Source organism: Diceros bicornis, chromosome 18 (genome assembly GCF_020826845.1).
Source record: "Diceros bicornis minor isolate mBicDic1 chromosome 18, mDicBic1.mat.cur, whole genome shotgun sequence".
Lineage (NCBI taxonomy): Eukaryota > Metazoa > Chordata > Mammalia > Perissodactyla > Rhinocerotidae > Diceros > Diceros bicornis.
Window position 1 is genome coordinate 55,937,545 of NC_080757.1, and position 14,498 is coordinate 55,952,042.

At 58.0% G+C, this 14,498-nt stretch overlaps 1 protein-coding gene across 12 annotated transcripts in view; it reads left to right on the forward strand.

Annotated features, from left to right (window-relative positions):
- The window catches only part of TMEM94 (transmembrane protein 94), a 34,491-nt gene extending 20,050 nt beyond the window's left edge, over window positions 1-14,441 (forward strand). For 3 of the 12 annotated variants that reach the window (XM_058561594.1, XM_058561595.1, XM_058561588.1), the window contains 30 exons: window positions 396-515; window positions 872-999; window positions 1,328-1,464; window positions 2,983-3,185; window positions 3,541-3,692; window positions 4,052-4,154; window positions 4,365-4,451; window positions 4,706-4,822; window positions 5,180-5,236; window positions 5,519-5,623; window positions 5,753-5,917; window positions 6,162-6,371; window positions 6,882-7,197; window positions 7,507-7,680; window positions 8,067-8,169; window positions 8,290-8,507; window positions 9,235-9,416; window positions 9,506-9,656; window positions 9,903-10,018; window positions 10,145-10,244; window positions 10,580-10,688; window positions 10,921-11,110; window positions 11,348-11,425; window positions 11,723-11,808; window positions 12,070-12,151; window positions 12,449-12,597; window positions 12,686-12,780; window positions 12,888-12,981; window positions 13,169-13,339; window positions 13,518-14,441. In XM_058561594.1, the coding sequence (XP_058417577.1) occupies window positions 396-515; window positions 872-999; window positions 1,328-1,464; window positions 2,983-3,185; window positions 3,541-3,692; window positions 4,052-4,154; window positions 4,365-4,451; window positions 4,706-4,822; window positions 5,180-5,236; window positions 5,519-5,623; window positions 5,753-5,917; window positions 6,162-6,371; window positions 6,882-7,197; window positions 7,507-7,680; window positions 8,067-8,169; window positions 8,290-8,507; window positions 9,235-9,416; window positions 9,506-9,656; window positions 9,903-10,018; window positions 10,145-10,244; window positions 10,580-10,688; window positions 10,921-11,110; window positions 11,348-11,425; window positions 11,723-11,808; window positions 12,070-12,151; window positions 12,449-12,597; window positions 12,686-12,780; window positions 12,888-12,981; window positions 13,169-13,339; window positions 13,518-13,590 (4,071 nt within the window). In that variant the 3' untranslated portion in view covers window positions 13,591-14,441. Of the gene's footprint in view, window positions 1-395; window positions 516-698; window positions 764-871; window positions 1,000-1,327; window positions 1,465-2,982; window positions 3,186-3,540; window positions 3,693-4,051; window positions 4,155-4,364; window positions 4,452-4,705; window positions 4,823-5,179; window positions 5,237-5,518; window positions 5,624-5,752; window positions 5,918-6,161; window positions 6,372-6,881; window positions 7,198-7,506; window positions 7,681-8,066; window positions 8,170-8,289; window positions 8,508-9,234; window positions 9,417-9,505; window positions 9,657-9,902; window positions 10,019-10,144; window positions 10,245-10,579; window positions 10,689-10,920; window positions 11,111-11,347; window positions 11,426-11,722; window positions 11,809-12,069; window positions 12,152-12,448; window positions 12,598-12,685; window positions 12,781-12,887; window positions 12,982-13,168; window positions 13,340-13,517 lie in introns of all 12 variants that reach the window. The other 9 variants (XM_058561583.1, XM_058561584.1, XM_058561592.1 and 6 more) reach the window with 9 other exon arrangements.
- Window positions 14,442-14,498: the final 57 nt, after the last annotated feature.

Sequence of the window (14,498 nt, forward strand, 5' to 3'; positions counted from 1 at the left end):
CAGGCATGATACCACGCCACTCGTCTGTCAGCAGCCATGCTATGGCAGCAGCTCACATAGAAGAACCAGAAGAACTTACAACTATACACAACTATGTACTGGGGCTTTGGTAAGGGAAAAGGAAGAAAAAAGGAGGAAGATTGGCAACAGATGTTAGCTTAGGGCAAATCTTCCCCTGCAAAAAAAAAGATTAGGAACTGTGTACTCCAATGTCTTTTAATGTGGTGGAGATCTGAGCATGCTTACACCCTGAGGGACAGGGGCCAGTGGAGGAAGAGAAGGTCAGGCTTCAGGAGGAAGAAGGAAGGGCCTGGCAAGGGGAGAGGGGAGTGCCCCATCTTGGCAGGGACCTGGGGTCTCCAGGGAGATGCTGAGCACCTCTTGCTTTCCTGCAGGGCGAGCCACCCTTGGCCCTGGGCCTGTCCACCCGGAAGGCCCTCAGCATCCTGAAGGAGCAGCTGGAGGCAGTGCTGGAAGGACACTTGAAAGAGCGGAAGAAGTGTCTCATGTGGAAGGTGAAGCTTCTTCACGGGGAGGCCAGAGCCTGGTTGAGATGGCAGAGAAGCTTGGGAAGCCCATTCTCAGAGCCGTGACTCGCTCTGTCACCCTGGGCGGCATGACTTGACCAAGACATCACTAAAAATCAAAAAGAAGCGGGATTCCCTTTCAGAGTGATGTGCTGACCCCTCTTGCTGCAGGAGCCCAGGCTGGACCCCAGCTGAGTCAAAGCGAGAAGACAAAGGCGGCCACGGGGCTGGATCGGGTGGGTGTAGGGGGAAGGTGGCCAGATTCTAGCAGGACGGAGAACCTCGGCTCCTTCCTACATCCTTGTCCCCAGGCCTCTCACTCCCCGCCTCCTGTCCCTCCTCAGGAGCTGTGGAGGACCAGCTTCCTGCACCACAGTAACCGCTGCTCCTGTTTCCACTGGCCGGGAGCCTCACTCATGCTGCTAGCTGTTCTGCTGCTGCTGAGCTGCTATGGGAGCCAGCCAGCTGGCAGGTACATGGGCAGCAGCCCTGGGGAGAGGCTTCCTCCCAACCTCTCACACCATGGGGCCTGAGCCTGTCCCTCTCCTGCCTCAGCAGAGTGTTTCTGCCATCCCACCTAGGACATCCCAGGGCAGAGGGGCTGCTGCCCCCATGGTCGGCACCTGTGTTGTTTAGAAATCCTCAGTCTCTTGGCTGGCTGGTGTCAGAGCCAGAATGAGACGCTCTTTTCAGAAGAGACTGGGCAGGTTGGGGTGGGGTGGGGGTGGTCCAGGGCCTTGGGTGGGCTGGTTTGGAGAGCCTCTCCCTCCCTCCTAGTACCCCTCACCTCTTCCCACCAGCCACGGGGTGGAGCTGGTGAATGCCGCGGCGCTGTTCCTCTTGCTGCTTCTCAACCTCGTCCTCATTGGACGGCAAGATCGGCTGAAGCGTCGGGAGGTAGAGCGGAGGCTCCGAGGGATCATTGACCAAATCCAAGGTGAGGCCAAGGGTCAGGCATGTTGGGTGGGAAAAGATGCCCAGTGATGTGTCAGAGCCCTAAGATCTCCCCTCCAGAGTTTCAGCACATAGGCGTTGCCTGTGGTCAGCATTCCAGGGGCTCTTGTTATCAAGAAAGCTAGAAAGATGCCCTGCTCTCTTTACAGCAGGACAGTGAGAGCCATGGGACAGTCGTGGGTACTCAGGCTGTGGCCTGGGCAGGCAGGCAGGCTGATGGCAGCACAGTAGACTTGTGAGCTTGCTCCTGCTAGTTGGGAGACTAACAGAGAAGACCCTCTCTCTTGGCAGGAGGACAGTTGAGATTTTCTCTTCCAAGTCTGTCTTGTCTGGTGGTACTGGGCCAGGGGAGGTGTGAAGGTGGACCAGAGAAGTCTGAGATCCTGCAAGAATTGGGATTGGTGGCAGGGAGCTGGGATCCTAAGATGGAGCAGCCCGGTTCCTAAAGAATGGGATTACTTGGTCAGATTTCTGCTTGTGCTTCCATTCAGCTAGTGTTTATTAAGCCCTGGCTGTGGATTGAGGGTTACATTAGGCTCTTTTGAGAGACAATGGTTCCTGCTTTCCAGGGGCATGCTGTCTTGTAAGAGAAGCAGCACCTACTCTCCTGGGCAGAGAGGTTTAAAGGCTAAGTGAGAATGTGTTGGTTCATTCTGAAATGATTAACAAACTGCAGCTATATGCTAGGCACTGGGAGTATAGCGGTGCCCGAGAAAGATGGGCCCTGCTCTCCAGACCTTAGTCTCTTGCTCAGGAACCATCAGTGCCTCCCACTTGCTTATCAAAGCCATCCCACGTGGCTTCCCAGAGCTTCTGGCACAGGCTCCCACCTTCCTCTCCAGCCTCTTCTCTTGCTATTCATCCTCATGTTAAAACTACTTACCAGTCCTAAACCCACTGCGGACTTCCCTGCCTCTGTGCCTTTGTCCTGCTGTCCTTTTGGCATGCTTCTCCCTCACTCATCTCCAACAGACAAAATCTCACCCATTCTTCAAGACCCATCTTAAATGCTCCCTTTTCCACGAAGCTGTCTCTGATCGTCGCAGCTCTTCTGTGCTCCTGCAGCACTGGGATCTTTCCTAACACTCTTAGCACATTTGCCATGTTTGGAGTTATCTGCCCACGTGTCTCATCTCTCTTTTTGGTTGTGGCTTCTTGAGGGCGGGGACTGTGTAGTCTTCACCTTTGACCTTTGTACTCCTCACAGGGCTCAGCACACCCCTCAGCGACATTTGTGAAGTGTATTTGAACAGAACAGGGGTATAAAAAATAAGAGCTTCCGGTGTTCAGTGGAGCTGGAAGTGCCTGGGCTGGAGTGGTTGGGGAAGGCTTCATGGGGGAGGTGACCTTGAAAGAGTAGAGGTGTTAGAATGTATGGCATTGGTTGATGCAGGCCTTCTGGGAAAGGAAGAAGAGCAGACACAGTTCCATAGGTGTGTGCTGGGTCTAGCTGGTGTGTAGAGCCGTGGGTGAGGTTGTTTCCCTCTTTCATTCTCATCAGATGCCCTCAGGGATGGCAAGGAGATCAAGTGGCCAGATGCCATGTACCCAGACCTCCACATGCCCTTTGCACCTTCCTGGTCTCTGCACTGGGCCTACAGAGATGGACATCTGGTCAACCTGCCAGTTAGCCTGTTGGTAGAAGGAGACATCATAGCTCTGAGGCCTGGCCAGGAATCATTCGCCTCTCTGAGGGGGATCAAGGTAGCTTGAGGCTTTTCTCCTTCCCTGGAAATGCTGTGGGAGTGTCCTCAGGCAATGGTGGGAGGGTCCCAGGGCTTAGTCCTGAAACTTCCTAGCCAGCTCATAGGCTTCTTGGCAAGGGCTCTAGGAGAATGCAGAAGAGCTGGAACATCTTTCTCCTTGTCACGTTCTTTCTTTCCTCTGATCCTCAAGCTGCTAGGAATCCAATTCCACAGGCCCCACCCCAACTGACTCTTTGCTAACTGATGGTCCCCAACCCAATGAGATGTCTCCACTTAGCTGGAATTGTCAAGGAAGAGTGGCTTCCGATAGAAGCCTTTAATTGCCCTCGCCCTCTCCTCTTGGTCACTGGCAGGATGATGAGCACATTGTCTTGGAGCCAGGAGACCTGTTTCCCCCTTTTTCTCCACCCCCCTCCCCCCGAGGAGAAGTGAAGAAAGGGCCGCAGAACCCCCAGCAGCACCGGCTCTTCCGCGTCCTTGAGACCCCTGTGATTGACAACATCAGGTAGGGGTGCTGCCCTGCCTTCCTCCTGTCCTTCCACTTCTGCTCTTCCCCCTTGAGCAAGGGGTGGGGTGACAAGGAAGGGGACTTTTTCATACTGAGGCCCCCTTAGGGCAAGCATCTCTGTAGGTTCTTCTCTTTAGCATCTTGTGAGAATTCTTAGGCTTATTGCTCCCCTTCCAGTCTGAACTCGGAAGGGGCAGCTTTGGAGGCTGCCACAGGCCACTCTCCCAGGAGGCCACTTGGCCGGGGCCAGGGACCAGGAGGAATTGCAGGTCTCCATGATACTCAGTGAAGGTGCGGGTTTCTGGCCTCTCCCCTGAGCATGGCTCGCCTGAGTATAGGGTCACCTCTTTCTGCAGATGGTGCCTGGACATGGCCCTGTCCCGCCCAGTCACTGCACTGGACAATGAGAGGTTCTCTGTACAGTCAGTGATGCTGCACTACGCCGTGCCCGTGGTCCTGGTGCGTGAGGCTGGGCGTGGGGCAGGGAGAGGGCTAGGAAATGGGGGAACCTCAGGGCCAGACTCAGGTGAGCCTGTGAATGAAGAGGGGGTCCCAGAGTGAGCCAGCCAGTGCCGGGGGGTGTGAGTGGGCAGAGGAAGGGGAGCCTTAGAGCCTGGGTCCCTCTCTGGGGAGGAAGGGTTAAGGCTATACCTCTTCTGTTCCCAACAGGCCAGCTTCCTCATCACCAATGCCCTACGCTTCATGCTGAACGCCCCCGGCGTCACGTCCTGGCAGTACACCCTCCTCCAGCTACAGGTAACTCCTCTCATGCTTTTCTCTTTCCCTTGAGGCTGGGTCCCCTCGTGGTGCCCTGACTGCCCAGGGGTCCCTCAGGCTTCGGCTTAAAGATGCCTGCTTCCCTTCTTTCCCTTCTGCCCCCGAAAGACAGCTGTCCCTTTCTATTCAGGGAATGGCTCTGGGGTCGGGAAGCCCTTTGCTCCTTTCCTTCCCTCCCTCCCTCTGGTCCAGCAGCTCTTTGGGCACCGTCAGTGTGGTTCACTCTTTCCCAGGTGAATGGAGTCCTGCCCATCCTCCCCCTGCTCTTTCCAGTCCTCTGGGTTCTGGCAACTGCCTGTGGAGAAGCCCGTGTCCTGGCCCAGATGAGCAAGGCCTCCCCCAGCTCCCTGGTAGGTTGTTCCAAGGCATCCGGGGGCAGTGCAGAAAAAACAAAAAAGAGGGAGTCGGCTGTGCCCAGCGACCAGGGGTGGAGGTCCAGCCCCACTGTGGGCCCAGCGCTTGGGCAGGCCCTGGGCAGCTCTCCAAGGGCTTTGCCCTTCCTATCCAGAAGAGCCTCCGGGCCAGGCCCTGGGGGTGGGTGAGCATCCATCCTGGCTCTCAACAGATGGGAGATTTGGGGACTGCCTGGTGTCGTTTGCCAAAGGCACTGGGAGCCTTGCTGGTGGGGGGCCCCCACCCTGCCCCTTAGAGGCCTGTGTGAAGGTGGCATTTTCCTCCCTGAGGCTCACACCCTCTTCTCCGTGCAGCTGGCCAAGTTCTCGGAGGATACTCTCAGCAGCTATACAGAAGCCGTCTCCACTCAGGTACACTCACCAGGGACGGATTCTGCCCCAGGCCTTGGTAGCCACCAACGTGGACTCCCTCAGGGCCCTTCTGGAACCCTGGGACTCTCCTACTTTGTGGCCTTCAAGCCTCCAGCAGGGCTCTTGGAGCCCCCAGTCTGCCCGTCTCACATGGACAAATGCCTCTCCACCCTTACTTCCTGGCGGCCCCCTGGACTGTTCCCTCTTTTGGCCCCAGAGGCCCTGTCTAGGGAAATGCGGCTGAGCCCTAAATGGCCACACAGACTTTCTCTCTCCCACCAGGAAATGCTACGCTGCATTTGGGGCCACTTCCTGAGGGTGGTCCAGGGGACGTCGCCCACACTGAGCCACAGCTCCAGCCTGCTGCACAGCTTGGGCTCCGTCACGGTGAGGGAGGGCCCTGCCTCAGCAGGCCTGCGGTCTGGCTGCGTCTGGGTGCCCGTCTGCCGTTTAGGTGGCCCCTGGGTGGGTTGAGGAATGCCAAGCCCGCTTCCCAATCCCCATCTCTCCCTGCAGGTCCTGTGCTGTGTGGACAAACAGGGGATCCTGTCTTGGCCAAACCCCAGCCCAGAGACAGTGCTGTTCTTCAGCGGGAAGGTGGAGCCCCCACACAGCAGCCACGAGGACCTAACGGATGACCTGTCCACCCACTCCTTCTGCCATCCCGAGGTAGAGGAGGAGGTATGGCAGGCTGCTGGGGGCTGAGCTCTGGGTCTGGCCGTTTGGCCCTCGGAGCCTGGCCAGTGACCTCAGCGGGGGTGAGGCTAGGAGGAGAAGGAGCGCTTAGTCACCATTAGGGCCTGTCTCTGAGCAGTTCAGGCGGAGCCACCTGAAAAGGCAGTGAGGGGATGTAACCGCCCTGCCTCCCTGGTCCATGGCAGCCGTGGGGACCCTGGTCCGAGGCCTGGCTCCTTGTTTTCCTCAGCCCCATGAACGAGACGCCCTCCTGGCTGGCTCCCTGAACACTACCCTGCACCTTTCCAATGAGCAGGAGCGTGGCGACTGGCCTGGCGATGGTCCCAAGCCCCCTGAGTCCTACTCCCACCACAAAGCACACGGCCGCAGCAAGCACCTGTCCGGCTCCAACGTGAGCTTCAGCAGGGACACGGAGGGCGGTGAAGAAGAGCCTGGCAAGGTGAGAGGAGAGAGTGGAGAGCCGCCACCTCAGTCAGCCACAGGGTGTCCTTGCCTCCCCACCAAAGGGGTGCAGCCCAGCCTGGATGGATGAAGCCGAAAGCACAGATGTCGCGGCCTCTGTTCTTGGGCCTCCAGGCTTGACCTGGCAGGACCACCTCCTGAGGCCCTGCCCAGGACTCTTCCCCCTTTCCGGGTCTCACTGATGGTAATTGGTTGGGGCAAGGCCCTCTCTCCTAGTCACAACCTCTAGAGATAGAAAGCCAGTGGCTCCCTCTAAAATGTTTTCCCCTGGCTGAAAAAGATCTTTCATTGTTTTCTCTTTGGTCTGGTCATCCCTCTTCTTAGGTATTGCCAGTATCGTTGGGTGTAGATACTAGAAGCAGATAGGAGCCCAGGAAGGACAGGAAGAAGATTTTGGGGAGGGGTGGATTGAGCATGAGCACTCAGGGCCCACCCCCGTCACCCATCCCAGTCTGAGGCTCCCCTTTCCCCCCAACATTTCCCTCAGACCCAGCCTGGGCTGGAGGGCGAGCCCTACGAAGCGGAGGACTTTGTGTGTGACTACCACTTGGAGATGCTGAGCCTGTCTCAGGACCAGCAGAACCCCTCCTGCATCCAGTTCGATGACTCCAACTGGCAGCTCCACCTCACCTCCCTCAAGCCCCTGGGCCTCAATGTGCTGCTGAACTTGTGCAACGCCAGTGTCACCGAGCGGCTGTGCCGCTTCTCGGACCACCTGTGCAACATCGCCCTGCAGGAGAGCCACAGCGCCGTGCTGCCCGTGCACGTGCCCTGGGGCCTCTGTGAGCTCGCCCGCCTCATTGGTATGTGGCCGCTGGCAGGGTTGGCTGCTGACCTCTTAGAAGACACCAGGCCACCAACTCCAAACAGACCAGTCCCGGGCATGGCATTTGTCAAGAGCACCATCAGCCCTTTTAGCTTCTGGTCGTCCCCTTTAACCAGGCACTGCTGTTTGACAGCACTTCTTAATCTGCGAAGATAACTGACTGGCATAGAAAGGTGGAGGGAACCCGTGCAGCCTGACTGGGTTTCTCTCCACACCAGGGAGGGAGGTGCAGTGGTGGGGCTTCCTTCTTTCCAGAGGCCCTGAGTTGCTGTCCCTCCTCCTGCAGGCTTCACTCCTGGGGCCAAGGAGCTCTTCAAGCAGGAGAACCACTTGGCACTCTACCGCCTCCCCAGTGCTGAGACGGTGAAGGAGACCTCTCTGGGGAGGCTCTCCTGTGTCACCAAGCGGCGCCCCCCGCTCAGCCACATGATCAGCCTCTTCATCAAGGACACCACCACCAGTGAGCCTCCACACTTGGCCCTTAGCAAGCCAAACCTTCCAGGGGCTTGGCAGGGCGGGGCTCTTTTTAGGGAGCAGTGGGCAGATGAGCACTACACAGCTTCCTAAGACCTCAAATGTGGCAGGGATTGGATTTGGGGACCAGGGCTGGGATGGTGGTGGCCACAGAGGGTGGGACTGTTTGAAGAACAGGCAGTTTAGTGCCTTCATTACAAGCCCAGTGGCATTCCATACAGGCTTGCTGCCTGAGGCCTAGGGAGTTCCCACCCCATCAGGGGCTCCTTAGCACCCTTCTCAGGGATGGCATGTGTTCGCCGAGGGCAGAGTGAGGGGCAGGGTGACCTGAGGCACTCATGATTTGGCCTTTCTCTCCCCCTGCCCACTCAGGCACAGAACAGATGCTGTCCCACGGCACGGCCGACGTGGTCTTGGAGGCCTGCACAGACTTCTGGGATGGAGCTGACATCTACCCTCTTTCGGGTTCTGACAGGTGTGTGAGGAAGCACACGCAGTGGCAAGTGCAGTCAGCTCTGGCCCTCTGCCTGCCCAGCTCACAGGCATGAGGCATCCCAGGACCACTTGCCTCACTTCCGCTCTGCTTCCCTGGCAGGAAGAAAGTGCTGGATTTCTACCAGCGAGCCTGCCTGTCTGGTTACTGCTCCGCCTTCGCTTACAAGCCCATGAGCTGTGCCCTGTCCTCTCAGCTCAATGGCAAGTGCATCGAGCTGGTGCAGGCGCCTGGCCAGAGCAGCATCTTCACCATGTGTGAGCTGCCCAGCACTGTCCCCATCAAGCTGAGCACGCGGCGCAACAGCTGGAGCTCTGACGGTAGTGGGCGTGTCCGTCCCAGTGGGGCCAGGAGCAGGGAGGGTTTCTGGATGGCCATGGGATCGATCGTAGCAGAGGGGACAGTGGGCATAACACAGGACCCGGAACGCCGAGGTGGCACTATCTGGTGACATGAGTGAGTCCCTTAGTCCTCTCATGTAGAACTAGGTGCTTAGTCTGTCCTCCTCACAGGTTTATTGTGACTCTCCAGTGTGATAATGTATAGAAAAGGGGTTTTTTTGGAAGTTTTAGAGCACAGCGTTTATAGAATGTTAGCCATATTTGAATCAGACAGAAGGCCGGGTCACAAATCTGCTGGAATAGAGGGACCTAGAACTCCACCAACCCCCACCCCACCCCCGCCCCACTCGGCCAAACACAGACTTACAGGCTCTTATGATCCAAGAGACCTTGATTTGAAGCCATTGCTGAGGGTGGGGCCAGACCCTTACCCCTGGACCAGGGCTGGGCTCTGTTGTTACTCCATAGGATTGTCACCTGACTGATGAGTACCTTTCTTTGTCTTTTCTCCTGTGTCTTTTGGCTCCTTTACGTGTCTTGGCTGTATGTGTGCGTGGCTGTGTGTGGTCCCCTGGGGCCTGCATGCTCATTGATTTGGGTGTGGCATCTGTGTGTGGCCCTGGGCTGCCTCCTGGAATCTGCTGGTTCCTGGATGTCTGACTGGGCCGTGCGCTGGCTGGGCTTTGTGCCTTGTGCCCACCTGAAGAAGGGATCGGGGAGGTTCTGGAGAAGGAAGACTGCATGCAGGCCCTGAGCGGCCAGATCTTCATGGGCATGGTGTCCTCCCAGTACCAGGCCCGGCTGGACATCGTGCGTCTCATCGACGGGCTGGTCAATGCCTGCATCCGCTTCGTCTACTTCTCTTTGGAAGATGAGCTCAAAAGCAAGGTGGGGGGAGCCATCCCCCTCTGCCACCACTGACCCTTTTTCCCATGGGCTTTTGGGCCCATCTGTTCATTGCCATCTGCCTTTTGCAGGTGTTTGCAGAAAAGATGGGCCTGGAGACAGGCTGGAACTGCCACATCTCCCTCACGCCCAATGGTGACATGCCTGGCTCTGAGATCCCCCCATCCAGCCCCAGCCATGCCGGCTCCCTGCATGATGACCTGAATCAGGGTGAGAGCAAAGGTTTGTGGTGGGGACAAGGTGGTTGGGAGGTTCCCCCTCCTTGGAGCCGCAGCTAGAAGGAGCCTCCATGGATCCCTCCTGATAAGAACATTCCCTTGGAAAATAGTTCTGATCTCCCTGTGGTAATAGCAGTCAACAGGGAAAGAGAGTACACCTGGAGGCAGGAAGTTCTGTGCCATCTGCAAGGCAAGCACAGGCCCCCAGAAGGCTGGCCCTAAGGTGAGGGACTGGCTTTCATCCCCACAGTGTCCCGAGATGATGCTGAAGGGCTCCTCCTGATGGAGGAGGAGGGTCACTCGGACCTCATTAGCTTCCAGCCTACGGACAGCGACCTCCCCAGCTTCCTGGAGGACTGCAACCGGGTACGATGGCAGGGTCTGTGCCCCCACACTTCTGGAGGTGGCACATGGCTGGTCCAGGGCAGAGAAGGGAGGGTGGAGGGACCCTTCTCCCCTACCCTGAGGCCCTGGCATCTCTACTGTCTTCAGGCCAAGCTGCCCCGGGGCATCCACCAGGTGCGGCCCCACCTGCAGAATATTGACAATGTGCCCTTGCTTGTGCCTCTCTTCACCGACTGTACCCCCGAGAGTGAGTACTGTGGCCACGGTTACTCAGGCAGCCTGGCCCCTTTCGCTGAGCATTGCCCGGGCCTAGGAACCCTGTGGGCTCTGGAGGGGATGTTAGTTTCCCATGCAGGGAGCAGAGGAGCCTGGGCTGGAATGAGCTGGGGAATCCAGTGGGCTGGTGCCAGGGGTGTGCCCATTCTAGGGAGTCAGAAATGACGGTAGTCATACAATATTCATGATACTGAGGGTAGGATAGGATGGTCCCAAAGAGAGGCCTGCTTCCCCTTGTCTCCTGTTCTCCTGTCCTGTGGGGCTCTGCCTGCCTGACTCTTGTGCCCCCTGACTCTGCCCCCTCAGCCATGTGCGAGATGATCAAGATCATGCAGGAATACGGGGAGGTGACCTGCTGCCTGGGTAGCTCTGCCAACCTGCGGAACAGCTGCCTTTTCCTTCAGAGTGACATCAGGTCAGGGCGACACCCTGGAGCTGGGGGCTGGCCTCTACTTCCCAGAGACCCCAGACTCGGGCTTGCATGGGGCTCAGGGCATATTCCATGGCTGATCTTGCCCTAATTGGGACCAAGGGCCCTACCTGGGCATGGTGGGGAGAAAAAGGAGCCAGTGCTTTCTCAGTCCCAGGGGAGATAGGGTCTTTGTGGAGTGCCACTGATGGGTACGCTTTCCCCCTACACTGAGCAGCATTGCCCTGGACCCCCTGTACCCGTCCCGCTGCTCCTGGGAGACCTTTGGCTACGCCACAAGCACCAGCATGGCCCAGGCGTCAGATGGCCTTTCTCCCCTGTGCCTCTCGGGGCAGCTCAACAGCCTGCCCTGCTCTCTGACCTTTCGCCAGGAGGAGACCATCAGCATCATCCGGCTCATCGAGCAGGTGGGGGCTCGGGTGGGCAGAGTGGTGAGGGGTGCGGGGCCTGCTTGGGGTGGGGAGTAGTGACACAGGATCCAACTGGGCTCCCAAGAGCTGGTGCACCTTCAAGCGAAGCCCTCCTAGCCAGTTTAGTTTACCTCCCCCGCTTCCTAGCAGGAGCATCTGGGGCATCTGGCTCTGCTGAAGCTTGTCAGCTGCAGGGCCTGAGAGAGGCTACAATCTGTCCCTCCTGGTCTCTAGGCTCGGCATGCCACCTACGGCATTCGCAAGTGCTTCCTCTTCCTGCTGCAGTGCCAGTTGACTCTCGTGGTCATCCAGGTGAGGTGGGGCCAGCTCCGGCCTTGCCCACTCCCCGCTCCTTCACTCAAGGGCCAGTTGAGAGTCTGAGGCGGGAGGCTGGGAGGCTGCAGCACAACTTAGGGGGTCCCTAGAGCCTTTGTGAAACCCCTGGGCTTTTGGAGATGACGCCATTGGCAGGATAGTGTCCCCTCTGGCCCCAGCTCCTCTGAGCCAGGACGTGAGTGTCTGTCTGGCCCAGGTGAGGCCACCCTGGCACTCCCTGCGTCTTACTATCTGCCAGAATCTAATAGCCTTTCCTGGGTTCTCTTGGCCTAGTTCCTTGCTTGCCTAGTCCAGCTGCCGCCACTCCTGAGTACTACCGACATCCTGTGGCTGTCCTGCTTTTCCTACCCTCTGCTCAGGTGAGAGGCTGGGACACCCCTTCGTGCCCAGGCAGGTAGTGTTGGGATGTCACCGAGCATCTCCGAGAGCTCAGGTTCTGGGAGCCCTGCTCAGTGCTCACCCCCTCGGCACAGGAGGCATCGGGGGGACTCTCCCCCTTGTCTCATCCCACCTCCGCACCAAACCTGACCTTACTGCCAAGACTCCCAAAGGCTTCCCACATGGGAATTGGGGGACAGAGGGTCACAGTCGCTGTCCTTTATCCAGTATTTGCTTTCCAGCATCTCTCTGCTGGGGAAGCCCCCGCATAGCTCCATCATGTCTATGGCAACAGGGAAAAACCTTCAGTCCATTCCTAAGAAGGTAAGCAATGCAGAACTCTGTGAGCCTGGGCCTTTCCTGAGGAATGCGAGTGTGGAGGGGGCTGAGCCTTGGGGAAGAGAGTGATAGGGATGGGGTTTTTCCATCAGAACTTCCCCTAGACCAAAGGGGAGGTGGTGGTACAGAATTGGGAAAGACTCTCGCTGGGGCAGGCAGTCCCTGCTTCTATCCCCCTGGGCCTGCCCATTTACCGAAGAGCCTGTTGAATCCATGAAAAAGCCAGCTGGATGCCAGAGAGGCTGTTGCCAGGGGAGTGACAGGCCTCCCTTCTTCCCGCAGACCCAGCACTACTTCCTGCTCTGCTTCTTGCTCAAGTTCAGCCTCACCATCAGCTCGTGCCTTATCTGCTTTGGCTTCACACTACAGAGCTTCTGCGACAGCTCCCGGGCCCGTAACCTCACCAACTGCTCCTCCATCATGCTGCCCAGGTGGGTCCCGCCCCCAGGGCTCCCCCAACACCCCCCAGTCCACTTCCCTGGGCCCAGAGGGGGCTGAGCCCACGCCTTGCTTTGGCAGCCGTGCCAACACAGCTCCATCCTGGTTTGATGACTTTGCCAACGGGCTGCTGCCAGCTCAGAAGCTCGCCGCCGCCCTGACTGTCCTGCACACTGGTGAGGGGCTTCCAGGGAGGGACCGATGGCGGCTGGTGGGGGGACCAAAGGGCAAGGCTTTGGGCTATGGGAAGTCTGACACCCCCCACTGACCCCATTTTCTCCAGTCTTCATTTCTATCACCCATGTACATCGCACCAAGCCCCTGTGGAGAAAGAGCCCCTTGACGAACCTCTGGTGGGCTGTGACGGTGCCCGTGGTGTGAGTATCACTTGGATGGAGGGCGGGAGGAGGGGGAGGAGAGGGAGGGGGCTTCAGCAGAGCTGATCTGAGGGTGGGATTAGGGCCAGAGGTTGAATGGTGCCTTCCTTGAGCTACTCGTACTGAGAAAATCAGGGAAGGAAGCGAGAAGACCCAGGTTGACCCAGGCTGCCCCCTCCTCTTACAGGCTGCTGGGGCAGGTGGTCCAGACGGCAGTGGACCTGCAGCTGTGGACGCACAGGGACAGCCGCGTCCACTTTGGCCTGGAGGATGTGCCTCTGCTGACATGGCTCTTAGGCTGCCTCTCCCTGGTCCTTGTGGTGGTCACCAATGAGATTGTAAAACTGCATGAAATTCGGTGAGCCACTGGCAGGGCACTCCCTCTGGGCTCAGGCATGTTCCCTAAGCCTGTCACCTTCTGGGCATCATTTCCCCACCTCCCCACTGCCCATCCCTTCCTCTTCCTCTGGTGTCTCACCCCGTCCCCTTGTCTGGGGGTCTGCACTGACCTGGACTTTAATCTCCTGCCCTACCAGAGTCCGGGTCCGCTACCAGAAGCGACAGAAGCTGCAGTTTGAAACTAAGCTGGGCATGAATTCTCCCTTCTGAGCCATTGGCCACGGTGGCCATAGTTGCCCTGGTCCTTGGGGCTAAAGCCAGACCCGTTTCTGTGTCTGGGGAGTTGGTATCATGAATGTTTCAGGGTTTGCTCTTGCCCCGCCTGGCACTGGAGGCCCAGCTTTCAGTGTCAGACCCAGCTGTTGTCCTGACCCCCGGGGCGTACTGTGGAGGAGCTGACGAGCCGTGGCCTCAGCGCCACAGCATCAGGATGTCCTGGTCTTGAATGTATGACTTCGTGTGCTTAGTAGAGGGGCCCTTAGTCCCCTCCACCTGTGGGCTGCCGCTGTTCACCATCCCCTAACCCAGCGCTCTCTGCTCTGGGGTCTCCGTCCAAAACCATAAACCATGGGGCCAGAGCCTCAACCTTTTTTGGAAGAGCAGTGGCAGCAGCCATGCGAGGCCTGGACAACTCTCAAGGCCACTGTTGAAGACAGCGGTGGTGGCGCATCCTCCCTGCGCCCCCTCATCCTGTCTTCCTGGGGCACGGGCCTGGATGTGGCTGAGTACTTCCCCTCCCTCTGTCTGCGGGGGAGCCTCATGCTGGAACCTGAAGATGGAGAAGAGCCCCCGCCTTGCCCAAGAACCTCTTCCTGTGCCTGCTCTCAAGCTGGGGGCGAGAGCCAGTCTTGGGGATATGGCCTAGGTCTCCTAGCCCCCTGCCCTAGTTCTCCTGTGAGAATGTTTTTACTGGTATATATTTTTTACTGGAAATGAGCCTTTTAGGGATGAATGTAGACTGGTTTGTATTAAAACTTGTAAATTGCTTAAGAAAAACCTGTGGCTGGTTTCGGCCAGTGAGGGGCCCAAAGGCGAGGAGGGGAGGGCCCAAGCCGCCTTCTTTCCACATTGGCGGGAGTCCTCACGTCCCACTTGAGACCCCTGGGCTCAGAGGTCCA